The sequence below is a fragment of the Salarias fasciatus genome, chromosome 1 (genome assembly GCF_902148845.1).
Source record: "Salarias fasciatus chromosome 1, fSalaFa1.1, whole genome shotgun sequence".
Classification (NCBI taxonomy): Eukaryota; Metazoa; Chordata; class Actinopteri; order Blenniiformes; family Blenniidae; genus Salarias; species Salarias fasciatus.
In genome coordinates this window covers 17,134,452-17,156,618 of record NC_043745.1, presented here as the reverse complement: position 1 = coordinate 17,156,618, position 22,167 = coordinate 17,134,452, and the positions used below count along the sequence as shown (strand labels likewise).

The 22,167-nt window shown below is 41.9% G+C and overlaps 1 protein-coding gene across 1 annotated transcript in view; it reads right to left on the bottom strand.

Moving 5' to 3' along the window:
- The window catches only part of ush2a (Usher syndrome 2A (autosomal recessive, mild)), a 202,181-nt gene that overhangs the window by 15,732 nt on the left and 164,282 nt on the right, over positions 1-22,167 (bottom strand). The window contains exons 68-73 of the mRNA XM_030094333.1: positions 21,614-21,797; positions 18,626-18,783; positions 16,549-16,707; positions 16,165-16,327; positions 13,346-13,563; positions 13,131-13,267 (exon numbers count right to left, since the gene is read on the bottom strand). Coding sequence (XP_029950193.1) covers positions 13,131-13,267; positions 13,346-13,563; positions 16,165-16,327; positions 16,549-16,707; positions 18,626-18,783; positions 21,614-21,797 — 1,019 coding nt within the window. The remainder of the gene's footprint in view (positions 1-13,130; positions 13,268-13,345; positions 13,564-16,164; positions 16,328-16,548; positions 16,708-18,625; positions 18,784-21,613; positions 21,798-22,167) is intronic.

Below are 22,167 nucleotides of genomic sequence, written 5' to 3'. Positions count from 1 at the left end.
GGCAATGTAGGGCAGAGAGTTTGAAAAGGGTGGAAAAAAAAGTAATAGGGGAGTGAGTTAATAACTGATGAAGCAAATAAAAAAGGAAAGATAGAGGGAGGGGGAGAGAAAGAGCAAGACAGAGAAGGATTGAGCGAAGTAAAAAAAAAGAGAGGAGAAAGCTAAAGTGGGGGAGAAAAAAGATAGATGTGGCAAAAGGGAGAGACAGATTAAGTGAGCGGGAATGAGAGATCTCTCTACCTTAAAAGCCAGTGAAATATGTGAGGCATGTGGCCTATAAAGCGGTTAACATATGCACATTGTCAATAGCAGCATCTGGCGCTGGCAGATTTTATAGGAGCGTGGAGACTCTGCTACATGCCTCTAGATGGCAATACATTCAAACACTTTATCACTGAAACACACCACATTAACGGCCTGCTCGCTACATCACACACACACACTTGACGATCAAGTGCTGTGAAATTCACACGCACAGGCACGTAGACTGGCTGTAATCAAACAGTGTAACACTGAAACACACAACTATTACATTACATTAACAGCTCCCTCAATAACTGTTTCTCTCCCATACACACACATTGAGGGAGGCACGTGTTGTGCAAATACACACTCACACACAAAAAACATACACTTTCCTTGTGTCTTTTAAGGCACATATTAAGAATTATGTAGGCCGGGACAAAATACATGCAAAACTACCAGAGAAAACACAACCTGAATAGAAGACTATCATGATGAATTCCCACTAATGATGCTGTTTGAAATAAACCTGAGAAAGAATCCCAAAGCTAAAATCATGTATCCCTGTCTTGTACTTGTGAGGATTCAGTCTTATGTTTCAACATCCTTTTCAGAGCTAGCGTACAGTAAATTGGTAGTAGACATCCAACACCTCCCGTTACATTCAGATAGAGCTTCACCTTCTGCAACAAAAGCAACTTCAAGCATGACGTGATCATCTGTACCAGCAAAAATGGTTTGAATAAATGGGGGGTTTCTCTGTTAAACCTTTCTGAAATGAAAAGGAAGGGGCAACCTGTGAAGATCTTGTGAGGAGCCACAATGTATGATATGAAAGGAAAGGGTTCTTGTCAATGTAGATTCAATGTGAGCATATGCATATGTGCGTGTAGATGATCAAAGTCCCCAGTTATTCATACAAAATGCAAAAGAACAGAGGGGGAGCAAGAAGTCAAGAGAAAAAAGAGGGATAGGAGAGAGTGTAAACAAGACAGAGAGAGTGAGAGAGTGATTGAGCAAGAGAGAGAGAGAGAGAGAGAGAGAGGAGACGATATGGAAAGAGAGGAGACAGGAAAAGGTCTTGCTAATTTATACATTAAAGAGCTCTCGGATCTTACACGGTTCAACACAACTTAGCATTGAGGGCAAGGAGGCAATCTATTCAATCTTTTATTTCCTCATTCTGTCTTCTCTTTGGTGTGTGAGCTGAGCTTCAGCAGGCGTCCTCTGGACTGCATGTGTAGCCTATACAAAAAAGGGTCAGTGTGCACGTTCTCGCTTGCACCTTATGCACATATCCAGAAATGTGTGTTTAAGTGTGTGCCTTTTGCATGTATCCTAACAAGACCCCATATGCAAGCGTCCAGCCCTGTGCCCATGTGTCCCTCGAAGTGTGTGTGAGAGTGGGTGCGCACATCGGGATGTGTGAGCGTGTGTGATATTCAGGTAGAGAGGCATGGTGCAGCCGGGGGACAGTGTGTGATACTAATTAAGAATAACCATGTGTATTTGTCAAAAGAATTATGCTGATTATCTCACAAAGGCCCCAGCACTGGGCCCCGCAGAGAGAGCGAGACAGACCAACATTAGCATATGGCTACACACATGCATGCACATACACGAAAATGACTCGCTCTTTGTCTTTCTTAAACACACACGCAGGCGCACGCACATGCACGCAGGTAGAAGTGAAACGAGTGCCTGAGAACATACATGAAAGAACCATGCCTAATGACAGGTGAATGGGGACCAACTGATTTGCCTCTGGGATGTTTCTCTACACAGACCCACTCTGGCCCCTCTGCTGTGTCGTATTAAGTCCAGAACAGATAATACAGCAGCAAGCTTTTTCACCTTTTCTTATACGTCTTAGTTATTTTCACTGTGTGATGAAAAGTGTTTTGATCAGATAGAACGAAAAGTCACCGTTTGATTCCATTCAAGAAAATTCAGTTCAATTCGACTTGATTTGATTGTTCAGTCTATTAGTACAAGCTGTGCCCTGACCGGCCCTGTGAGAGCAGTAATTGTTTTCAGAGGTTTCTGAGGTGAGCCAGTGCACTGCACGCTGCTCTCTTGCACCCCATGCCAAGCTCTCAAGCCAAGTTTGTGTGTGTGTGTGTGTGTGTGTGTGTGTGTGTGTGTGTGTGCGAGCGCGCGCATATTTATTTGTGCATGCCTAATTCAATGCTACTGGAACAATTGCCCTGTGTCTGTTTGCAAATGCCCTGCATGGGTGTCCCTGCTAGTCAGGGTGCGCTAGACAGACCCTGACACATACAGACGTCCGTGCGACACATATACACATGCACAAAGAAACACACAGACTGCCATTAGGCATGCATTTTGTCTGCGGCCAGCACAGATGTAGCGAGGGACTGCAGGGGTCTGGAACAGGCATGCCCACTTCACACCGACATCTATGATTGGCTTTGGCAGCTTGAGACCTCGGGAACAGCATATTTGGTTTGTGCATGTATACATACAAGTCTGTGTATATCAGTGATGTGGCCAAACAGGACTGGACAATGTGAATGAGGTATAGTATGGTTAATGACAATAAATGGAGAAAGGATTTCTGCATTTAATTAGTTTTTTAATAAGATAATAATAATAATAATAATAATAATAATAATAATAATAATAATAATAATAATAATTCTTAATATTATTATTATTGTTAGTAGTAAGTAGTAGTAGTAGTACCAGTATTTATTTAAACATATGAAATTTAATACTTAAAAAAGTGATTATTATGATATTATTATTAGTATAAACCGTCAATGAGAAAAAAACTGTACATTCAAATATCTGAAAACAACAGCCACTGTGCTGTAAACAGTCAAAACTTTTAAGGCCAGAAAAAAAAGGAAAAGAAAAAAATAATCGGGATGTCAAAACAAAATTTAAACTATTAGTTCTTGAGCAGTGGATGAGAAAACAAGCCTTTAGATCCAAGAGTTACCTTTTCAGTGTTCCAATCATTTTAATTTCTTCACTACGAATCGATGGACATTAGACTCCACATTCATGCCCAGGCTGTGAGGCAGCCTCAGAGAAGCCTCCTCAACACTAAATATGGCCCACTTGCAACAAAAACATGAGGATTCAGTTACAAGTCACACACCCACACACTTTCTTCCAAAGCTGAATGGACTCACTGATCACAAATATACTCTTTTTTTCTCACACTCTTTTATTCTCACACTCATAGACTCTCGGCATTCCTTGAAAGTGATGACAAGTGGAGAGCACTACACTGAACGATGCGGCCCCTTCACAGACAGACACACAATAACACACAACCTGTCATTACTGAGAGGAAGAGGGTGTGTTCGAGAGCGGCAGCAAGAAGACAGAGGCGAGAGCAGAAAGTATGAGAATACAAAAACTAAGTTCAAAGAGGGACCGAGAAGAAGAGGGAATGAAGGGGACGACGATGGAGGAAGAGTGTAACATAAAAACTGTAATTTGACACAGCGGCAGAGAAACCCCAGACAGAAACAGCAGTGATGGAGGTAGGAAGAAGCGGGACAAAGCGCTAGAGGGAGGAGTTGAGAAAAAAAAATGAGGAGACAAAGAGAAAGATTGCAGTGAGGAGAAGAGGGAGTGTTGCAGCCTGATTATTTGGCTGTTTATGCAGAATGCTGAGAGCCCTCCAATCAGAGATGGAGACCTCTAACTAAGGGGTCTGATAGGCCGAGGGCCTAACAAACTCTGCATCTGAGTCTCCTCATCCTCTCCTCTAATCCTTCCTTCCTCTCTTCACCTGTCCCCTCCTCTTCTCTTAACCTCCTCATCCCTCTCTCCTCACCCTCTGTGCACTCAGCTCTGCATTTCTCTCTTTCCGCCACTCCTTTGTCTCCCTCATTTGTTAAAGGGTGTCACTGAGAGCAAGGGCAAAGCCTTGTTATTCCTCCTCTGCCCACGTCGCTTCCTCCACTCCCTCTCTTCCCTGGTTCAGCGGAATAATAACCCAGCGCAGGGTTAATAGCAACAAGTAAAGCTGTAGCTACAGTTAAGCTACCTCGTTTCCATCTCATGATTAACTTATCTGTTTGCTTTGCTCAGGAGTAAACATCTGAACACTGGAATTTGTCCTCACGAGCCAAAACATTAGGGACACCTCACTAATGCTTGTTAGAACCTCTTACTCTTAAGAGCTGCCTTTTTTCCAAGTCATCGATTAAACAAAGCATCAATGTCAGATTGACATGATAGATCACACAGCTGCTGCACATCCACGATGTAAATCTCCTGTCCCAACACATCCCAATGATGCTCTAATGGACTGAGGTCTGGTGACAGCACAAGAACAAGGAATCGGTTTGAGAAGGTGGCAGGATATGAGTGTGTTATCCTGCTGGAGGCAGTCATCAGAATATGAGCTTGATGTGCTTATGTGTATAACGAAGGGCATATTCAGGTGGGTCACACTAAAAACGTTCAGCTGGTCCTGAGGAATTTGCTGTCAATCAAGAGAACATTATCCACATCATTACAGCAGAAAATAAAATCAAAGTAAATAAACAAGTAAAAAAATGATATTTAAAGAAAGCTGCCTATCATCAAAATGTTTAGCATGCGTGTCCATACATTAAGTTAATGATTCAGGTCACAAACACCCAGTGTGCAGGTATGTGGATTAAAAACAATAAAAAAATTATGCAACAGAAAATAAATAGAAATAAATGTAGACACAAATGCATTTTTACACATACTTGTTACCTACACACAAACATTGACACTTTTGAGCCTTTCTCCCTTTAAACTTTCCTTGTGGGTATTCAGGTCATTTAAAAATAAATGCTTTACAGAAGTGTTTCTTTGCTGTTTAGTGTGTCTTGCTTTCATGATTATAGAGTCAGCTTCGTTCCTGACACGTGGCCTCTGGTAAGCAGTTCACATTGTTGACTGTCCGATATGTTAAATAAGTATCTTCATTCTCCTCTGAACCTTTGGTAGTGTAATAGTGAAGGTTATTTTTTAATGTTTTTTGTGACTCTTGGTTAAGGTGTTGCTTGAACTTCACACCCTGCTGTAAGTATTGTTTGTGACCATTTCTGTCCATTTCAGTGCCCAATGCAGTACATTCTGACAGCGACTTCCTGCAGAGTCACAAAGCTCCAATTTCAAAATGTCTTCTTTATGATGAGCTCACGGGACTCAAATGGTATCCACAGTTACAAGATTTCCATCCAACAATGCATGTTTGGGATGTACCGTAAGGGGAGATTCACAAACAACAACTCTGCACCAACTGTGTGGTGCTGCCCAGCTGTTAGTTATGACAATATCTGACGAAAGTTGAAAGCAGCTTTTGAACGTAGACCGTGAAAAACAAAGATGAGTTTGAAGTCAAAAGGAAGCTCAACCTCATACACACTTCAGTCATTTCAATGTTACCCGCAGCTTTGATTTGCCGACGAGACAGCGGCCAATTTGTTGGCATCGTCACATATTGTGGCGAAACTCATAAGTGATTAACTACGTATATCCAGTCAATAAATCTATATTCACCGTATGTGCTCCACCGTGTGTTTAACTCCATTACTTTAGTGGCCCTACCTAATCATTCAACATGGGAGCAGACAAACACACTGTGCATTCTGATAGCAGGTCTAACCTTACACACCTTTCCACTGCACTATGACTCCTCGTGTCGAATGGACGAGTGCCGCTCCACCCCTCCATAACCACAACCACCACCACCACGCACATGCTTACAGACACAGTTTGCCGGCTGGCCCTTGCTGTCCCACACTCTGACGACGTTCTTAATGGTAAACTAACAGATTGTAAACATGCTGCTAGCCCTGACTCTGTACCTTCACTTCCTATATTAATCACGGCCCCTCTTTTCCTTTTTGTCTCCCATTTCTCCATCCCAGACTTCCATCACCACTTTCACTTCTGTTACTTCATCCATCCTCCTCTTCCCTCGCCCCTTCTTCTTTGTTTCTCTCCCTCCTCTCCCTCTCTCTCTTTTGCTTTTCCTGGGGTATTTTTTAAACAATGTGTCCTTCATGTACGGTTGGTTACGGGGCGTACAGAAGGACATCATTAGCGCTGGTGGTTAAGCTGTAATTTACACCATTACCGAGGTAGGGGCCATTTTTATTGCCTAGTAAATTTCAGCTCTGAAATATTTAGACCATATGGCTCAATTTGTGTAATAACCTTAATTTCCAAGCACCCTTCAGCTCCCTTCAGCGCCGGCTGTTGTTGGCGGATGGCAGAGTGGTGCGTGTACACGTCGGGATGTGTGTGCACAGTTTGGACTCGGAGCACAGGCACACATAAACACATACACAGAAGACATCGCATAAATGTTACCGCACACACCACACGTAACCTTTTACACACAGCCTCTTCCACACGCGCTCACTTGACTACTCATTTGCAGTGTGCACGTGCGTGCGTGCGCGCAAACACATACACACAGACACACAAACACACACGCGCGCACATGTATGTATGCATGGTGGTTGCAGATTAATAGGGTGTCAGCTTCTGTTTGGGTGAGGGAGCGTCAGGCGTCGGCCAGATGGTTCTCAGGGATGATGACTGTCAGGGGTCCTGCTCTGATCAATGGGATGTATTAATACAGCACACATACACACACACATGCGCGCGCACACACACACACTGTTGCATATACACTCACAAACAAAAATGTTATGCATGCACACAGGCACGCGCAACCAGATTCAGACATATGTACGCACGCAGAGGAACACACACTCGCGCACACACGTGTGCACAAGGTCTCCCTTCACCAGCGATCCCAAGGGCCACAGTGTAACATCTGGAAGAGCCAAGGGAGGGAGGAAAGGACAGCGGAGTAAAGGAGGAGACAGAGGGAGGTGGTATGCAGGGAAATGCAAGAGGTTGAAACAAGAGAGATGCAAGACAGATGCCAGGGAGAGCAGAGAAGTAAATGGAAGGGTGCGCAAGGAGTAAGGGACGAGACAGGAGATGAAGAGAGTCTGTGTGGGAAAAGGGTTAAAGGGTGGCTGAAGTAAAAGAAGGTAGTAAAACTGGAGAGAGAGGAGCGCAAATGGAATAGAGCGGGGTGATGACATTAAGATATAAGTGTGGGGTGGATGCAGATGTCGGTAGAGCAATGAGCAAGACTGAAAATGAGACACTGAAAGGCTGAAAGGAAGCCAGCAGGGACTGAAGAAGGTACAGAAGGCTTAGAAAAGATAAACAAAAAAGTAAAACAGCGGATAAGAGTTATCTCCAGTGGCAAAGGGCCAAAGGGGTTTGTGCAAAATAAAGAAAATATCATGTTAAAAAATGATTAAAGTGCAATGACACAATGAAAAAATCAGAGAGAAAATAATTAAGGGAAATGTGAAGTGAGAGAAGTGTTGCAGAAGAAAGGCAGCACAATAGGACTGAGTGACTAGCATGTCAAAAAAGTGTAAGGCATAGAAGGTAAATTTGTGTCTGCGTGTGTGTGTGTGTGTGTGTGTGTGTGTGTGCGTGTTTGAGGCAGCGTGTAGGGGTCTAGTGAGGCTGGCCGCCTGCGCTTCATACCCTCATTCCGTCCGATTGCCATGACGACCCCATTAATCAGCCAAGCTGGCACAGAGCAGGGTTCCCAGCCCAGCCTGAGATCAATACACACACACACTAAATGGACATGTGTGTGTATGTGTACACACACACACACACACACTCTACAAAACTAATTTTTAAATTGGCAACACAGTGGAAGAGTGAAAACAAAAGAAAAGAAAAAGTTGACGAGTAGCTATGTGGTGGGTAAGGTGGATTGGTTTATGTTTGGAATATCTCATAATATTTCAGTTTGTGAGTAGGGGCTTCTTTTTGGATAAATACACAAACATATATACCAAATCGGACCTGCCCAGGCTGGAATTCTACCTGCCGGCCCTAAATTGGAATCCTGGCATTATCATTTATGAACCGTAGAATATTCTTTTTTTCATTTGATGTTTATTGCACATTTAAAATGCTATGAATAAATCAAGAAAATAATAATTTGCAAATACAATTTCTCAACTTTGGAATTAAGCATAAAATCTCTATATCATAGGCAGAAAAAGACTCAAAATAATACAAAAAAAATCAAAATGCAATGGACATTGTACATCAATAAAAATGGACAGTTAAATAAGAAACAGTTAAATAATTCCAATCTGAGCCTCGACATACCGATACACAGCCCTACTTTAAAAAAACCCAAAAAAAAAAAAAAAAAAAAAAAACCACTCTAGGTATTTTACCAGAGTCCTGGGAGTTTGCGGGTTCTGCGCAGCATCTCAGGAGAACCATGCTCCTCCAGACTGAGGCTTCAAATGTTGTTGTTCTGGGATCTACTGCAGCCACTCTGAGTCTGGGGTGTCACCACCTCAAATGCTGCTACTGCTACAGGAACCATATCTGCGTGTTTTTGATACCATCCAACCACATTTATCTACAGTGAGTTATCTCAAGTCCAGATAAGGTGAAAACAACACCAGAAATCGGAATTCCAGGTAATCCAAGACAGTGATCCCGTCACTACTTCTGCCATGCTTGTGTGTTTTCCTCCATATCTCCCTTCCCCTGCGTGTCTGTGATGTTAGGAGTGTGCATGACCACCTCTCTGGCTGAGCGGCACACCTGACATCCATCATCATCAACACCAGCGTAAAGACTCCAGTTCTCTCGTCCGTTAACTTCATGTGGTATTTTGCTTCTCAGTCTAGATCATCTAAGTTGAACTGTTTTCCCTTGGGACTTGTTTAACTGATCCACTGGGTCCCTTTGCTCAGTTTCTGCCTGCCCTGCAGCTCTTTCACCTGTTGGCATCTCTGTGGAGGATTCACCGCCGATCCTCAGCTCCAGCTCTTCACTCCCATGGATCCCCGTCCCGCCGAACCAGCTGGCTCCTCTCTGGCCTCACCTCATGCGCCCTCCCTTCTTCAGTTTGCAAAAACTTCAATCAAAATAATCCTTTCTTCACCTAATTCACCCCTGAGTCAGCTGTTAGGTCCGATACACAGAAGCACACGGGAAGTTACATTTCCCAATTTTTCTTTAGTAAATCTAAACAGCAGCCATCTTGACCCCACCGCCAATCAATCCAGGCGGTGCACAGATTGGTCTGTCTTTTCCTGGACTCTCTGTCAACTGCTCCGTCAACCAGTAGCTGATGTCTGGCTCCTCTGGTATAAGTACACATTCCTTTCTGTGCCTCACTCATGTCACCAACTACACAAGACACAAGCGGTGGACGTTATCAAATGTAGTTGTTTGCCACATAAAGTTGAGTTTACATCAAACAGCCATGAGTTGTAAGAAAGGCATATACATTTTCAAGTCTCCAACGAATAGACTGGGAAGCTCGTCAACACCAATAAAGACCTAAAATTAAAAGGAAAGGTAACCAATCAATACCACATAAAACATCTGCAATTCACACATTTGTTAACAACTTCTTAATTTATGACAACTTTGGTGAAAATCATTCGTAACCTATAGAAAGTCAAAGCACAATTGTTTTAAACAGCTGTTTAAAAAGGCTGCTCTTTACCTAATAGTCTGAGAACTTTTGTCTCTCATTTACACTTTCATTGTCAATTGCTAAACAACGCAGTGCGTGTGGCAAAGGCAACTGCATGACAAATGACCGCCACCAAAATGAGTCTATGCCATGTCAATGAGACACACACACACACACACACACACACACACACACACACACACACACACACACACACACACACACACACACACACACACACACACACACACACACACACACACACACACACACACACACACACACAGAGTGTTCCATATCAATGAGAAGGTGAAAGGTCTCCATTTACATCTTGTATTAATTATGAGTGACAAGCCAAAGGTCACAGAGGGAGAAGAGGCCACACGTATGGACAGAATATAGATCTATAGTTCTACCTCTTCTTTCTGCTTCGTCCTCCTCACTCTTTCCCCATCTATCACTCTGTCTCACCCCCCTCTTGTTCATTCACTTGTCTTGTTCCTCCCCATTCCTCTCTCACTTATTCTTGCTTTTATTTGCTTTCTTGCCTACACGGGCAAATCTAGATTTGTTTTGTTTGAATTTCTTTACTTACTTTCATCAGGCTTTGTTTGGTCCTCCACTTTAATGCAGTCATAGGTAGATCAACTTTTTGTTTTTCAAGGGAATCAAATAGAGTATTTTAAGCTAATAGTACAAATGAAGACGTCATTTTAGCATTGCAGTGCAGAGAGGATGGGATTGGCTAACTGCAACTCTGGGTGAACTTTTACTCTGTATCTCTTACTGAGATACCGGCTCATTTCAGTCTATATGGGTACATATCTGTACATCCAGAGGCAGAGAGAATGTCTTTATAGTGTTGTGTTGTTTAAAAAAAAAAAAAAAAAAACCCATGTAGGAGAACTAGCTCCGGGCTGTAGAACAGGGGTTGGCAACTTCATGTGGCCTTGAGCCAATATTTGTCCAAGCAATTCACTAGGAGGTCTGTTTTGTTTACTGTTCCAATCTGTGGAGTCAAAAACAAACAAAAAAGAAACCTCCCTCGTATGCCATGTTTGCATGTATGTATGATTCTTTCTCTTATGTACATGAAAAGTCATTGATTAAGCTGTTCACCCTTACAACTTTGATGTTTGTGGAGGAATTGTTGTTCCAGGTTCTGATATTAGATACTTGTACTTGAATCCTAAAAATTTTAAAATATTCATTAAAAAAAAAACACATAGGTAAGCTGAATTATGAAATACCTTACAATAGTAGCCTGATGTTAACATAGCTGCTGTCTATAATCACCAAAATGTGTGTGAAATACATAGAGTAAATTAAAATAAAATTTTCTCAAAATATGTTTCCCCTTTCCATACTGTTAACAATTGTGTATCATTTCAGTTTTGAGAATAACTGCTTCTTTTTCTGTTAGCTGAACATACTGCAGCATCGACTCCGCAAACTTAAAATTGAACAAAGAAACTTGTTGTGAACACAATGTGATTTTCACTTTGGAAGGCAAAAGCATCACGACACAGAGCAGCAAAGTAAACTGCAGCATCCTTCTCTCTCCCAGTGTCACACAATTTACAAAGACAGATAATGATAAAACAACAACAAACGCACAAACTTAAAAACAACCACGCCAAACTCAGCAATGTCCCACAATCCTTTTCACTCATTCTCCCCAAGCTGCAGTTACACTATTATCAACAGTTCCTCTCAGAATTAGACTCTCCATCACTGACAACCTGTCCCCTTCTGTCCGAGACACGCAGCGTTTTAATCTCTTTTCCATTGTCTCAGATGTTGAGATCGCGTCCTGCCCAGTGATGTTAAAAGTATGAATGAATCGTTCAAAACTAGCTAGTTCACTGGTGGCTAACAGCTAAGCTAACAGCTAACTGACGCCGGTTGCTCAGCTGAGCGCTTCCCAAAGCAACAGGGTGATAGCACGGCACAATGAGCCATTCACTGACGCAGATGTTTTCAAACAGGTAATGGAGGCAGTTTCAGAGGAGCTGGCTGCCGACAAGTTAATGCACAATGTCATGGTCTCCGTGAATCTGGTGCCTCAGAGTTTCTAAATCATCAGGCGGGCCAGATAATATTGTTCACGGGTCAAAACTGGCCCGCGGACCACCAGTTGCTCACCACTGCCCTAGAGAATAAGGGGCAATGGAAAGTGTGTGTGTGTGTGTGTGTGTGTGTGTGTGTGTGTGTGTGTGTGTGTGTGTGTGTGTGTGTGTGTGTGTGTGTGTGTGTGTTTAGGCCCCTTGCTGGCAAACAGATGGTATCAGAACCACAGGTAGAGTCTAAATTTTTTCACACTTATGACAATAGACCGACATACACAAGCAGGCTCTCGCATAATCGCCGAACCTTTCAGACAAATGTCGTACCCACTGACTGCATCTCTGATGCATTGATCCACATATATTGTATCAGTTCAGGGGTCTCTACTATAAAGTGGGATCAACATGTCAGGGATATTGCTAAAATTTTTGGGTTGACCAACCCAGACATGCAATCCTTGATAAGCGATTAAGCTGAATATCAACTTGGTAATACAACGCAGGCCTCTTACCAATGGTGATCAATGCACATTCACAAAAAAAGGGGGTGTTTGCTGCATCTGACCAATCGCAAAGCCTGCAGAGCAGCTTGTATCACTTAACAATATTTTCTCCAAAAATACGAAGAATTCAAACATTGTCCCGGCCAAAAGCAACACTGCTGCAGCAGCAAAAGCCACGGAAAAATGCTGGCAGAAAATTTCCATCTCTGTTAATGTGTAACTTTGTGAAAATTATACAATATTATACTGTTCCAAAAGTACAAGTCCAAAAACATACTTCAAAGCAGTTACTGACAGGGTTCTTTTTAATTACGTCAAAAGCATTGCATCTATCCATAAAAAAGTTTTCTCTCCGAAGCGCTCCTCTCATGAGCCCTACACCAATCAGGATCTTCTAAGAATGGGCAGGTCACTTTTAAGAGATCTGATTGGTCAGGAGACAGAACTGTTATACTCGGTGATCTCTTATTCAGAACGTTAATGCTTTGGAGCAGGTTAGCCTTGCAGCACAAGTTACCATGGTGAGAAGTGAACCAGCGTCGCAGTGTGGAAAACGCAGGGTTAACCCTGAAGCTACTTTGATAAGAGAAAACACAGGTTTGTACTACAGGACCGAGGTTTTCTATCTTTTTCCATTCCTGTCAATCTATAGAAACCTAAACATTTGAAGACACTTAACCTGCAATTTGGAGATCTGATTGGACCATAATAGCCGTATATGTGTGTGTGTGTGTGTGTGTGTGTGTGTGTGTGTGTGTGTGTGTGTGTGTGTGTGTGTGTGTGTGTGTGTGTATTTACCTTCACAGTAAGAGCAGTGACAGTGGTTGAGTTGAGTGTTGGATCCTGTTGGTGCTTCTTATAAAAGAGTCTATAATGGGAAATGAGACCATTGGGGAGTCCAGGTTCGCTCCATTTCAAGTGAGCCGAGTAGGCACCTATCAAAGTAAACAGTATTTTTTACAGTACGAGAACGTTTCAAATGTGCCAGTCTATATATGCTTAAGTGTACTTACCAGAGGGTGTAACGATGGGAGGGGCCATATCCTGTGGCTGTGCCTCTAACGTCTGCCCTAAAGCCCACTGACTCAGGACGGAGCCTTTGGAGTTGTGGGCCCGGACTCTGTACTGGAAGTAGGTGAAGGGCCGCAGAGAAGGACTTGCATCATAAAAGTCAAGAGGCCCAGTGGACCAGATGAAAACCAGCAGCTCCTCCTCTGTTCCGAAAGGACGTCTGAAGAGAACGCATTTTTGAATTAACTCTTTCATACGGTTTATTTTAGGAGGCAAAGGACACAATGCAGCTAATGCATTTTTACAAGTCAGAGACCATCAAAGCTTTCAATTTCTCATTTACAGCAGCACTGTATAAAAAAGTAAATATTAATGCATGTATCAGTATCCCCATGAGTGTGTGGCACAAGGTGATTCTCAGACATGAAAAATTGATTTTATGATGATTTTGTTTTGGGTTGTGTGGACTCATCTCCTATCTGTGGGCCATTAGGGTAACAAAGTATAATAAAAATTGTTACATCATGCATAATAACAATGGAAATGTTAAAAATATTTTTGTCTAAAATTACATCATAAATGTAAACAATTGGAGTTAGGAATGGAATTAAATGAGACATCAGCTATTAGGGAGACAACGCCAACATTGCGCGGTGCTGTCGCACTTCCAGATGAAAACTTACCAAAACCCTCCATGTAAAAGTGACCAAAGAGCAGGAGGCATTGTCCTGCATCATTTATAACCTTGTTCACTGAACTGTGAACAGGGTAGGCAAAGGAGTTTTCAGAATATATGGAAATATTCAGTTTACTTTTGGAAGCCACAGTGCCCTGCACACGTCTTGATTTATGTGCATTAGAAGATAACAAAGCATAACTCCTTTAAAAAAAAAAAAAAAAAAAAAAATCTCATAGACATTTGCTGTCATCAATTTGTCTCAGTTTAGTTTTTGCTAATTACAAAATACAATAAATGAGAAGTCAACCTTCATGCAAGTTGGGGTCTCTCATCTAGCAGCTCCTGTACTTCTTCACTGCGTTCAGCTTTGCTTGTTTTCTGTCCACAGGCATGTCTTACACAACTGTAGCACGACTATTGAGCAAATTCCATGCATTTAAGAACACTGTTTCTAATTTGCATATTTACACATTATATTTACATATCTCACATATGTTGTGTCCCCAACAAGCTGACTTGCTGTCTCTTATACCATGAAGCTTTGCTGCCAGAGCTGACTCTCGTCACATGTTGCATCTCAAGTCTCCTGACTTAGAGCTTCGTTCCCTCCTATAATGTGTAATGAGGATTTCATAAACTTAGGAGTGTCAGAACGCTTGATGGCGTCATATCAAAGTCAATTTAGTAAGAAAGGTAGAATGATGGTGTAGTAACAGTGTTATTCACATTGTTACACAATTTTATCTGGATTGGGTTGGTGACTGTGTAATATTTAAGACTGTAAGAATATTATCATAGGCTATCATCAGTCTTAAGGCCATGAAAAAGGCTATCCAAGAAGCCCTCTCACTGTAGGACTTAAGGCCACAGTCAACTTTTCAACCAAGAGGGGTCAAAATCACGAAATGCATCCCTGCATTTAGATGTCTTTCTGTGTTTGCTTGAGAGCTCCAGTCTTTGATGCACTTGTGCTTCACATTGTCGCGATCACACTAGACAGCGTACGGACACTGATTTTGGTTAGTTTTGATCATACCTTACCTATCAGGAGTGGATAGGTCTTTAGTTTGTGTGGAATCCAAATTAAAAATGGAACATCACGCCTTAAACATTGTGTGTGGGTCATTGGCTGATGCAAGCACCCTGATGCCTTGGTAAGCCCATTTGTCTGTGATTACGATGGGTTTCAGGTGTGTGTACGAGAGAGAGATTTTCCTGTTTTATCCAAGTCCCTGTCTGCCTCAGTCTGATCAGGCCAGATGTGTCAGTGTGTGTGTATATTTGTGTGTGCGAGCCGCTATGCTAATGTGTGTTTCCTGAGGACTTAAAGGGCTTAGTCTGGTCTGACCCTGCATACAGATCACAAACTCTTTGGTCAACAAGCAGACCACGACCTTCAGCATGCATTACTACACACACACACACACACACACACACACACACTGATACACATTCACAAAGTACAAAGACATTTATCTCAAGACTCATTTCCAAATCGTCCCTTTCTGTCTGTATGAAAAGGTGAGTATTTGTACCATATATTTGCACCACCAAAGAATATGTGTATTCATAACAGCCATGAGGAGATGTTTCATATAGTTGAAAAGGTAAACCTAGTGAGAAATAACACACTGGGATTATACAGACTGATGATTGTATCTTACCTATTAAAGGCATGAACACAGATTGCTGATTCTTTTTTTCTTGGCGATGCTAACGTCTGCTACCGAGTTTGTTGCAAGTGCATTTAACTCTTAATTTACATCAGACACATCTATCCCACGGCGCTCTGTTTGCTCAGGGGTCGTCTTAGATTAGAAGTGCCACACCACTTTTCAGAGGCATCCCTCAATTGTTACAGGTGCAGCTTTGCTTGTGACTCTGTGACGAGGCTATTTTTGACAAAAGTTGTGTCAAGCTGCACAGAGATCAAGCAACTAAGGAAGTTCCCACATGAAATGCATTGCAAATACAGTATTTTTCTTAAACTGTGTGGTGAGCAGATTCTATCACATTTATTAAAGTTTACATGACAATGTGAAAAAGTTGATAAATGAACAGCAGCTTTATGTTTTTTGAACAGGAATTTAAAAGGACTACAACCGCATTGCTGAGTGTCCCTATTATTACTCAGTGTGGTACCTGTATACATGATATGAGGTGATGACTCCATTTGGTTTTTGGGGAGGAGACCAGCGGATTTCCAGGACACTGGGACCAACTGCTTTTACTTTGGGTGTCAAAAGGCCTTCTGGAGCGGCCTCCAACGTCCGAACCTGCACCCCCTGTCCTACCCCACAACCCTCTACAAAAAGAAAAAACAAGCACATAGAATCAAAATCACACATTGAGAAATAGTGAATTTCTACTGTGATCAACTATTTTTTCATATATCAAAGAAAACCACAGACACTTCCTCAAATCGAGATCAGACCTGGGGAAAAAGGCCCATGCAGTTGTATGTTGTTGAGAGTGTATGTGTCCATTGTGACAGACAGATAATCCTTCAAAGTGAAGAATACTTACCATTCTGACAGGCCTGAACTCTGATGTAGTAGGCGGTGAAAGGTTCTAGACCTGTCACAGTTAGGTGCTGCTGCCACCCAGCTCGGTGCTTCACAGCATTGCTCCTGCCTGGATTCAACAGGATATTGTAGTTCACAGGCTGGCTCCTATTTACTTGATCTGTGGAAAGGTACAAGAAATCGTTACATGATTAGCCGGTTATGTTATTTGTTGGTGGCACTTGCAAAAAGGTATGAGCATCCTGATTTCTAAAACCCACTGAAAAGTCATTGAGGCATGACTTGGCAAGACAAGGTGGGTCGAGACCGCCAACGTGTGATACTGACAAAAATATTTCAGAAACTGAAAGAAGTTAACTAGTTGCCTACAATACAAAGAGAGGTCCTGTTAGATAACTTCCTAAAGTGGATGATGTGTGTCATCACACCTATAATTATAGCTATATACTTCATCTCCGCTTTACAGTCAGGGACAAAGCAACACACAAAGAGACGCAGACACACATAGACATATACCCACAGACACAGACACACACATGCACACACAAACACTGAGACTTTGTTAATATTCTCACTGGAGGTTTTTCCATAATTCAGGCCAACTGTATAGTGATGGGTTATTCAACATTCATGAACTCTGGATATCTTGAGAACGAACTGATTACCAGACAAATGAAAGACTTCAATTATTTACCCCCAAACTCACATATGCACACACCCACACTCTCCCCTGACTTCAGCACATGGAGCCTCTTATGTGAACACACTTTGACTGCATTATCATACTTCCTTGTAATTCACACACGTGCACATACACACAAATATGCATATACATGTACATGTACACACATACAGCAGTATTTATGAGTGATCACACGCAAAGGTGATAATGACATATCGCCTCACTGTGATATTTAAGTTCTATTATTTACAAGCAATCAGCCACGATTTGACATGCATGATGGCCACAATCGTAAATACACACATGTATTGTAATATATATCAAAAATCAAGCCTTCTTCTCTCTTTGTCACATGCATTCTTGGACGCATGCACGCACAATACCTTGATTGGGGAATTGATCAGACCCTTAATGTCTTAATAATAGCCGTACGTCAGTGCTCTGGCAGTCAGTGTATGCATATGAGGTCACAAACCCATGTGCGTGCCCGTACACACAGATGGACACAATGGCAGAGTTTAAGGCGCGCACACACACACACTCACACACATATACACACAAAATGAAAATACTCCAGACTCTGGACTCAGGGAGTTAACCAAGCGTGAGAACCCAGCTGATATTTCCTCACCTTTAAAATCAACCCATAATGACAATAGAATAGGCCTGCCTATGGAAATATCTCACAATGATGTGCATGCACACACATACACACACATATACAAACACACACGCTCTCAAACACACACCTATAAACATGCACACGTAAACACAGACGCAAAGACCGAAGCAAAAGGCACACAGCTCCACACACGCAACAAAGTGAAGTGTCTTTGCTAGTTGGCCCTTTAAACGGTTTCTGAGATGGGAAATCAGCCTAATGAGAGAGTAATAGTCAATGATAGATGGGTTAGGGCAGACAATCACTGCCCCATAAGCATGAAACTCAGCCCCAAGTGTATGCTCATGTATGCCTGTGTATGTGTCCAGGTCTTGAGAGGCCAGAAGGTGAATGCAACTACTAAGGGCTTTTGTTTGAGCCTGACCTCTCTTTCTGTGCCTTTCCTTTAAAGTAGCACCTTTAATCCCCTTCAACACAAAAGTCTCAAGGTAAATCTGACCAGATTACAAGGATGAAAATTGCAGTTGTTTCTGAGCTGTTTCAGACTTCAGTATTCAAACATGTTCTTTGTAATTCATGTACTTTTATGGAAAAAAACAAAACAAAACAAAAAAACACGATAAGGAAGAGGATTTAAGAAATGTCAAGCAAACAAATGCTGTAAATCTGGTTTGGTATCTAAAAAATAATTTGCAAAGCTGTCAGGACTGTAAAACGACTTGAGGCCTGAGGAGCCATCCATCCACGCATCCTTTAACTTAGATTACTACTCACCAGGAGGGTGCCATGCGAGGGAGATGGAGTAGGGGCCAGACACTGTCACACTGTGGGGCGGTGGGATCCCAGTGGGGCACGAGGCTGGTGTTTGTACAACATATTTGTCACTCACACCAGTCCCACCCTCTGTATTGGCCTCCAGCTCATACAAATACCTACAAAGTTTGTTGGGGGAAAAAAAAGAATGTTTTCAGCCAAATTAAGTTTAAAAATGAGCATAAAAGTAAAAGCTTCACTCATATATAGAAAAGACTGGAGTACTGCAGGGTGCTACTGCAAGGATTCTATTTGGGGAAAGAGAAACCGTCTCAGGAGACAGGAAGACGAGCAGAAACAGCAAAGACTGGAAGGGAAGTGGGGAAGGTATCATATTATATTCATAATTAAAGTAGAAAATCCATTTTTTGATGGAAAAAAAGTTAAACTAATATTCCAAGTGATGCATCTATCTGTAAGTTTAGGTATTCTTATGTAAGTGTGAGTTTTGCGTTTTATCAAGTTTCTTGTAAATGATAACATGTCTCAGCAAGATTACTTGAATAAATAAAGGCTAAAAAAAAAAAAAAGAATTCCTCTCATCGTCAAGCCAATCTGGGTTGTTGCCACTTTCTCAGTTTCACTGTTTGATCTAGTGTGTTGAGTAGAAGTAAGTTTGAGCCATAAGTGAACAAAAAAAATTAATAAATTACATCCGGCATTGTAAGATTCTCAAAGCAAAATACTGTGAAGCAAGACAAAGTTGAACAATGCCAAAATTTGGCCAGTGTGCACTTTAACATCTAAATCCCTGCTGCTGTGGTATTTCTTAAACCTGACATCAACGATATTTCTTTTTCCATCATCTCCACTTATTTTGCTCTATAGTTGCCTGCTGTTAACACTGTTGCATTGCACTGTGATATTTTATATGGCCAGCATTGATTTATCAGGAGAGTGACAATAGAAAATAGCTCTGGTAATAATCTTGTATATCAAAATGTACAGTTCATAAATATGTATTGATCATACATGAAGGAATCTAAAATAAGAAACTTAGAGACATAAATTGAATGAACTTCAAATCCTGTTTTTTCGATCTAATTTTTTGAATGAACTCCATCAATGTTGCAATCAAACAACAAACGTATCTAAAGATGTGAAGAAAATGCTGCCACCTACAAATTACCAGCGCTTAAAATTATACCTCCACATGTCTCTATGTGAATGATAATAATTTCACTGCATTTGAGCTCCCTTTCTTATTCTTCATCATGCATCTCCATATCTCTCTCGCTCTCTATTTGTCTCTGAGCCTCTTTTTAGCCGCTCTCCACTCCTCTTGCCCCTGACATCATAAGATAGATTCCCCTTTTAAGAGCATGTGGCTGCCTGGTGCTAAAGCTTACATTAGCTGTGTAAGTGGGCCACCATTTAACATTAAAAGCCTTTAATTTGCTATAAACTCCAGCACACTTGCATTAATAGGCAGCGGTGTTGGGTTATTGTTCCTGCGTGTTAAACAGGAGCCCGTTAGCGCCTTTGCACTGGTTTAGAGCACAATCTGGAATTTATTTTTTTAAAACTTCCCAGTTGCTTTCTCACACACACACACACACACACACACTTCAAAACCATAAACAAATGGATCTCATTGGAACACACCAACTACACGGAGAAGATTAAAGAAGAGGGTCGGACATCGTCGGGAGGAGGAAGCTGTGTGGTGATATGTAGAGAGGGAACGCCATCGTGGCATAAGGTTTCAGTGGGAGAATGAATTTAAACACTTCATCACTGGGAGATATTTACTTAAATGTAAACACCGCCTTGGGATATCAAAAGTAAAATTGTGTGTGTGTGTGGGAGAGGTAATCGGTGAGCGGGGCATTTGCATCTGTTTGGCTTTGAGTCTGAGAGAGGGAGTGTGTGTGTATGTGTGTGTGTGTCCTGCGGGGCCAGCCAGAGGGAATAGGTTAATTCTCTCGTCATCTTAGACACTTCCTGGGCTGCCGGAGCAAAGTGACAGCTAATCAACATTGTCATAAATAATCAATGGCCACTTTGAGCAGTCTCACGCACAGACACTCGCGCACAGACACAAAGGCATGCTGGGGTACACACTTGCACGTGCACGCACAAGTCTGCCCGGATAATGGGGCCGGTGCTCCCTGTGTAATTCTTGGTGCAGGGCTAAATTGGGAAAATAAGGGGGAGAAGGAAAGGAATGAGGTATGAGGGAGGATAGGGAGGAAGGAGAAGTGAACAGGAGGCGAGACGCGCGATGGGAAGCAAAGGGTCGGGACAGGAATGCCTTCTGGCGGACGATCTGGAATTAGGGGAAATTAAACGTCACGCATTCATATAGTCCTGAATTCCTCCTTCTATCCTTCCTCTTTCTCTTTCACTCACACATTGAGAAGAGTGGAGTACTGCAGGGTGTTATCCCAAGGATTCTATTTGGGGTAAGGAGAAACAGTCTCAGGAGACAGGAGGCCGGGGAGAGACAGCAACGATGGGAAGGGAAGGAGGGAAGGTATCATTTCACATTCCCATAATTAAAGCAGAGAATCCGTTTTCGAGGAAAAAAAAAAAAGAAAAAAAGATGGATTAATAAAGGTTAAATGAAAATAAGAAGATAAATAAAATCTACGCTCTGCTGCCGTCTGTAAGCAAAAGCCAGATCTGATTTGTGATTTTCCTGTGCGTGCCTGACCGTGTTTGCGTCTGTCATTGGTATGTCAAATATTTGCTCATTAAATGACACAAACAGGCATATACAGACTGCAGTCCTGAGAGAGACATGAAGCAAGTGAGAAGAATGCTTTAAAAGCAGGGTGACCCCCTAAAATACACCAACGAAAAAGACACCCACATGTGGAAAAATTAATTACGAAGCTACAAGTTGCCGGTTTCTTGAGCAACTTGTACACGTGTGCGTGCTTTCAGACGTGTTTGTTTTCGTGTGTGTGTGTGTGTGTCTAAGTGTGGGAGTGGTGTGCTCTCTACCTGTGGTTTGGCAGGAGTCCAGTGTCGGTATAATTCTGGTCACGGTGGTCTCCGCTAAAAACAGTGTGACCGTCTCTCTTCAGTCTGTACTGGGTGATTTGTCCATTAGGCTGCGATGGCTGATCCCAGTACAGCTCCACTGCAGATGTGTTTATTATCAGGTGTTCGGGCCTTGACCACACACCTTCAGCAAAACAGAAGAAAAAAAAAAACCCCCAAACAAAACAGGAAAAAGAGTGAATTTATCCTACTTTAATTAGCTGACATCTATAAATAATTGGCAGTGTTTCTTCTGTTTATTTCAAAAAAGTTGTTTGAAGGTTCTGAAAAGGAAAGTTAAGAGCATCACTTTATATATTAGTTTAAGACTGAAACTCCTTCAAAGATTTACAGAAGAAGAACAAAAAGTGTTTGTCTATTAATTGGGGACAAGTTAAAGAACTGTTAACACAGATTATCAAATTAACGAAGGAGAATCCAAATCTTAAAATGAATGAAAAGGGAGAAAAAACATTTAAAAAAGAAAGGACACGAGGACACTGACAGAGGACATG